Source organism: Miniopterus schreibersii (assembly GCF_964146895.1).
Source record: "Miniopterus schreibersii genome assembly, chromosome: 9".
NCBI lineage: Eukaryota > Metazoa > Chordata > Mammalia > Chiroptera > Miniopteridae > Miniopterus > Miniopterus schreibersii.
In genome coordinates, this window is record NC_138118.1 from 76,682,631 (window position 1) to 76,688,313 (window position 5,683).

General features: G+C 61.9%; 1 protein-coding gene across 1 annotated transcript; it reads left to right on the top strand.

The window, feature by feature from the left end:
• Positions 1 to 1,478: 1,478 nt before the first annotated feature.
• On the top strand, positions 1,479 to 4,397 carry PRR15 (proline rich 15). The gene is made up of 2 exons (XM_081147372.1): positions 1,479 to 1,506; positions 3,225 to 4,397. Exon 2 carries the CDS (start codon positions 3,380 to 3,382, stop codon positions 3,767 to 3,769), a length of 390 nt encoding a protein of 129 aa, XP_081003498.1. The 5' UTR covers positions 1,479 to 1,506; positions 3,225 to 3,379; the 3' UTR covers positions 3,770 to 4,397.
• The last annotated feature ends 1,286 nt before the right edge of the window (positions 4,398 to 5,683 follow it).

Sequence of the window (5,683 nt, forward strand, 5' to 3'; positions counted from 1 at the left end):
GGGGGGGGGGGGGGGGGGGGGCGGAGAGGAACGGAGAATAGAAATCGGGGCAGGGGCAGGCTCAGGGGCAGGGGCAGGCTCAGGGGCAGGCTCAGGGGCAAGGGGCAGGCTCAGGGGCAAGGGGCAGGCTCAGGGGCAAGGGGGAGGCTCAGGGGCTGGGCAGGGGCTGGGGCAGGCTCAGGGGCAGGCTCAGGGGTAGGGGTAGGGGCAGGGGCTGGGGCAGGGGCAGGGGGAGGCTCAGGGGCAGGCTCAGGGGTAGGGGCAGGGGCTGGGGCAGGCTCAGGGGCAAGCGCAGGGGCTGGGGCAGGGGCTGGGGCAGGCTCAGGGGCAGGGGCTGGGGCAGGAGCAGGCTCAGGGGCTGGGGCAGGAGCAGGCTCAGGGGCTGGGGCTGGGGCAGGGGCAGGCTCAGGGGCAGGGGCAGGGGCAAGGGGCAGGCTCAGGGGCTGGGGCAGGAGCAGGCTCAGGGGCTGGGGCAGGAGCAGGCTCAGGGGCTGGGGCAGGGGCAGGCTCAGGGGCTGGGGCAGGAGCAGGCTCAGGGGCTGGGGCTGGGGCAGGGGCAGGCTCAGGGGCTGGGGCAGGAGCAGGCTCAGGGGCTGGGGCAGGAGCAGGCTCAGGGGCTGGGGCTGGGGCAGGGGCAGGCTCAGGGGCTGGGGCAGGGGCAGGGGCAGGCTCAGGGGCTGGGGCAGGGGCAGGGGCAGGCTCAGGGGCAGGGGCAGGGGCAAGGGGCAGGCTCAGGGGCTGGGGCAGGCTCAGGGGCAGGGGCAGGCTCAGGGGCTGGGGCAGGCTCAGGGGCAAGCTCAGGGGTAGGCGCAGAGGCAGGCTCAGGGGCTGGGGCAGGCTCAGGGGCAGGGGCAGAGCTGGGGCCTCCGGCACCCACCCGAGCGCACCCCCAGCCCCGTCCCCCCGCGGTTGCTGCCCGAGGAGCCGGCCCCGCGGCGTTTCTCCAATCAGGCCCCGCGAGGCTGGCGCCCCGCCCGCGCCCCGGCCCAATCTCGCCCCTGGAGGCGGAAATGCAAAGTCCTACCTGCACCTGTGGCAGCCGCGGCCGCCTCCTGGGCTTTTTTTTTTTTTCTTTGCTTTTTTTTTTTCTTCCCGCTGCCCCGGGGTTCAGGTTTCTGGAGTCACTTGGCGAGTGCCCAGCCGGTGGGCAGGTGTCTCCCCGCGCCGGGGCCGAGGCGGCAGAGGCGGCGCTGGCCGGGGAGAGGGGCGCGCCCGGGGCGAGCGGCGGCCACGCGAGGGAGCGGCCGGGGCACTGGCCCGGGGCGTCCAGCGCGGCACCCGCGGGGCCCTCTGCACCGCAGCAGCGGCGGGCAGAAGTTGGGGGTGCCGAGGGGAACCCCTCGCAGCAATCCGCTCGGCTGCACTGCGGAGACTGCGGCTGGCAAGCCTCCCGGGAAGAAGCCCGACCTCCCGGACCGCGCGGAGGGGCGCGGCGCCGGGTTCCAGGGCCCCGAGCGCGCCGCTTTGGAGCTGTCGCGGGCGCGGAGCCGCGGGGGTGCCGACCAGGTGAGCGGCCCGGCGGGCTCTGCGTCCGCCCCGACGGAGCCGGCGCTGGGGTGTCACCCTGGGGGTGGGGAGGGCTCCTCCGGCGCCCGAGGAGAAGTTGCGAGTCCCGGGCGCTCTGTGTACACTTGTGTCCTGTGCAATCTTTTCCTGGAGCAGTTCGTGCCGATCCCTTCCGCGCACACGAGCTGGTGCGCAGAGGAAAGTGTAGGGAAGAAGACGGAGCGTAGCCTCGGGACCCCCCCCCCACCACCACCACCAAGAATAACTTGGGGGTGCCTTTCCGATCTGCAAAGTAGAGGGAGCAGGATGTTGGCACGCCCAGCTGCAAACTTGGCCTTAGGGTGTGGGCACGGAAAGAACTTTTGGCCATTGCTTTTGTATTGTTTTCCAGCCCCAGCAGGAGCGTGCCCTCGGGGCGTCCTGCGGAGGAGGCGGTGGCGCGCTCTCGGCCGCCGCGCGCCCGGGTAGGCGCTCGGACTTTCCCTGCCGGGTTGCAGGAGGACAACCTCCAACAGCAAAGTCGGCCGCAGCCTCGCTCCCGAGCGCGCCCGCAGGTCCCCGGAGCGCCGGGCGCGTGGGGTGGGAGGGAGCCCGGCGGACACCGGGAAACGAGCCGGGGCGCAAGCGAATCCTGCGCGTTTCGGGGAGGGAGGGCCCGACAGACCCGCCCAGACAGGGGTCGGAGGACTCCGGCTTCCCGGATGATCAGCACCCTAGGTGCTGAAGACGTCCCTGCCGCTCCGCAGATCGCCTTCTCTGAAGCTGGGAGGCCCCCAGTTGGTGCGGAGGTCCTGGGGCGCGCTCTCCTCGCAGGAGGGAGTTGCGCAAGGAAACCAACAGAGCCTTTAATTTGTAACTAAAATTCTCCTGGCTTGAGCTGCCTAATTAATATAAACAGGCCCGGGGCACACTTTAATCCGGAGCTAAGGGAACGGGACATCTGCCGCCGGGCCTCGTCTCAACCATTGTCGGGGGGTGGCTTCCAAGAGATGTCAGGTTGGTTTCTGGGGAATTAAAAGAAGAGTGGGCTGGCGGTTTTCAAGGGGAGTTAAGTCTGGTCATACTTCTCTGACAGTCACAAGGCGGAAGTTATGTCCAAAGCAGAATTTAAAAGAAACAAAACAACACCAAGAGCCTGTCCCTCGCTCTCTGCCTGGCTTGTAAATTACCCTAAAGAATCACATCGAAAAGGGATCCTGGGACAGGGGTCTGTGGAGCAAAAACCTTTGACAGGCGGCTAATGGCCATTGCTCACCTGCAGGGGGACGCCCTGGCTCCCGGCGCTCCCCTCCCAGCGCTCATCCAAGAGTCCTTCCCGGACCCGGTGGGTCACCTTGGGGCGGCCGCCTACCACCAGGTCGAGTGACGGGACAGGCCACGTCCCCTCTCTGACTCAGTCAGTCCAGATGCCGGGGAACCTCCCCTGGGTGCCCCTCGCGCGCTGACCACTGCTCTTCCTGCGGCTGGGGAGCGCCAGGGCTCGGTCTCCTGACCAGACGGTGGCGCGCTGGAGGCCACCCGTCCGCCTGCGCCCCTGCGCCCCTGCGGGGCCTTCCGAGGGCTGCGCGTCTCTGGGCTCCGAGCGCTCAGACCCCACCCCGGCGGGTCCAGCGTCGCGCTCGGGGAGCAAAGGGGAGGAAATGGGATTGGGGTGTACCGGGGCGCGTGGGGGCGTGACTTCGACAACGCCAGTAAGCAAGTGTTGTTTTCTACCCCAGCACAGACCGCTGCCTCGGACCCCACCCCGCACGCAGCCCGGGTGGGAGAAGCGGGAGGAAGCGGAGTAGACGCGCGAGGCCACCGGGCGAGAGGTTACCGCGGCGTTCAAGGCCCCTTCTCCGCGCGCGCTGCGCCCCGCCCCCCGGCCGCGGGCATGGCCGACAGCGGCGGCCCGGGCGGCTCGGGCCCCTGGTGGAAATCGCTAACGAACAGCAGGAAGAAAAGCAAGGAGGCCCCGCTGGGGGGGCAGCCTCCCGCCCAGCCCGCCCCCGGGGAGCCCGCGCCGCCCGCACAGCCCAGCCCGGACTGGACGAGCAGCTCCCGGGAGAATCAGCACCCCAATCTCCTGGCGAGCGCCGGCGAGCCCCACAAGCCAGACAAGCTGTGCGGGGAGAAATCGGGCAACAGCCGCCGCAACCTGAAGATCTCGCGCTCGGGGCGCTTTAAGGAGAAGCGGAAAGTTCGGGCCACTCTGCTCCCCGAGGGAGTCAGGCCGCAGGAGGAGACGGGCTTCCCGGGCGACGCCCAGGACGACAAGCAGTAGCCGGATCGGATGGGACTGTCTCTCTCTTCCCGCCGAGCCTCCCCCACCCCAGCTCCGAACCCGAGAATCCTGGCCGCCCCCGCGCCGGAGCCGCGTCCCGCCCAGTTAGAGCGCCCGCTCCAGGCGCCGCGATGCTATTCTCCTGGGAACGGAAGTGTCGATTTAAGTGTCCAATATTTCGTGACTCAAGGATGCATTAAATATTTATTTGTGGTAAGAGAAAATACCCGCCACAGAGGACGCTGGCGTAATCGTTACGTTGGAAAAGCTCCTTCGTGGCCTCCGCCCCTTGTGTCACCCGTGGGGATGAGCGAGGTGGTGGCTCCCCTGGGATTGCGCGGCCCCTGCAGTGAGGAAGCCGGGCCCTGATAAAGAGCTCGCTGGTGGAGAGCCATCACCATCACCATCACCATCATCACCATCACCATCACCATCACCGAGCTGTTTCTAATGCCTGAGACACGCGCTGCAGAAGCGCTTCTGTAGACTCACACCTTAAGTGAAAGGATGGGAGAGCACGGGAAACATTCCCAGTAGAAGCCTATAAAGTGAAACAAGATTGCTTTTAATGTTGACCTACAAAACTGCCCTGCCTGTGTTAGTGTGGACTATTAAAACTGTTGCACTGTAAGACATAAGGTGACTTTTGTACTTTTTCCATTGCAAGACTGAAGCCCGTGGTACTTAAAAGCAGGCATGTGACATCCCAGGTAACAGAATTAATCATTTGCCACACAATGTAGCAGCTGCTCTGGGAAAGCTGCAGAGAGTCCTTTGCTAGAAACTAGCGACACCCAGAGTGGAACCAGTTAGCCCCATGTCCCCATTTATTAGCAGGATGCCAGCAAGGGAGGGAGAGGGACTCATTCATTATTCCTGAATTCTGTCTCTGCTTCGGTGCATCTTCGCATCTAAGTCACCACTGTCGCCCTCTCCTTGGGAAGCTTGCTGACAATTGTCTGAAAACACTCAGAGAGAAGGGCTGAGCTCTCAGTTTGTGCAGAGGCGGCCGCTTTTCCCACGCCTTTGTTTCAGGAGCTTATTTCTTTAGTCTGACGTATGCATTGATCAAGTTTCAGAGCCTTTAGATCGACTAACCTGAAGATTCTTAACAAAAATCTACCTGTTTGCTTTTGTTATGATCTTCAAGAAAAAGAGTAAGTGAACACCCCCGGCTTTCAGCGCAGTACAGAGAGTTATTGTGGTCGTTAAGGGCCACTGGGACCTTTTCCCACCGCTAGTCAGTGCATTTACTAATGCCCAGAAATGCATCGCAGGGAAATTATAACTATCAAAGCATATATTTTTAAAGATAATTATAAATAAGAACTTGATTGGAGCTTCTGGGCTTGTGGTAGGTATATAGAGAGGTATATAGAGTTTCTCTTGAATTTTTAGTTTATAAAATAGCAAACCGTACTGGTTGTGTAAAGAGATTTAACAAAGAAACTTGATGAAAATGGCCTAAGCGGATTGAAATTAGTGAATCAAGCTTGGGTGCCAACGGAATAAGAGGGTTTATCATTTGAGACATGAGTTTCCACAAACCAGACTTACTCAAAGAAACTTGTTTATATGGGGATTACGAACACTTTACGTTAAAAGAGAAAGCATGTGAGTCTTTTTTTTTTTTTTTTATCATGAAAAGGCTTTTTTGGTGTGTATTTAGAACTGGAAAATATGTGACCAAAGTCTCATCATGAACTTCCTAGATGAGAAAGACTTTACATCAGTTGTAAGTGGGCCAGCCATCTCTTGACTGATGAAGAACTCGGGAGTGGTTCATGGTAAGCGAGGGGCTGAGGGAGCACTGGGAGTGCCTAGAACAGAAGCTGTCCAATCAGGCTTCCGAACATTTCCATAAACTATTTTAATTTCACTCTGTAGAAGGCAATAAAACTTAGAGTGGGTAAC

What these genes read in the sequence shown, in the direction of transcription:
- PRR15 (XM_081147372.1), top strand. Translation starts at nt 3,380, where the DNA reads ATGGCCGACAGCGGCGGCCCGGGCGGCTCGGGCCCCTGGTGGAAATCG.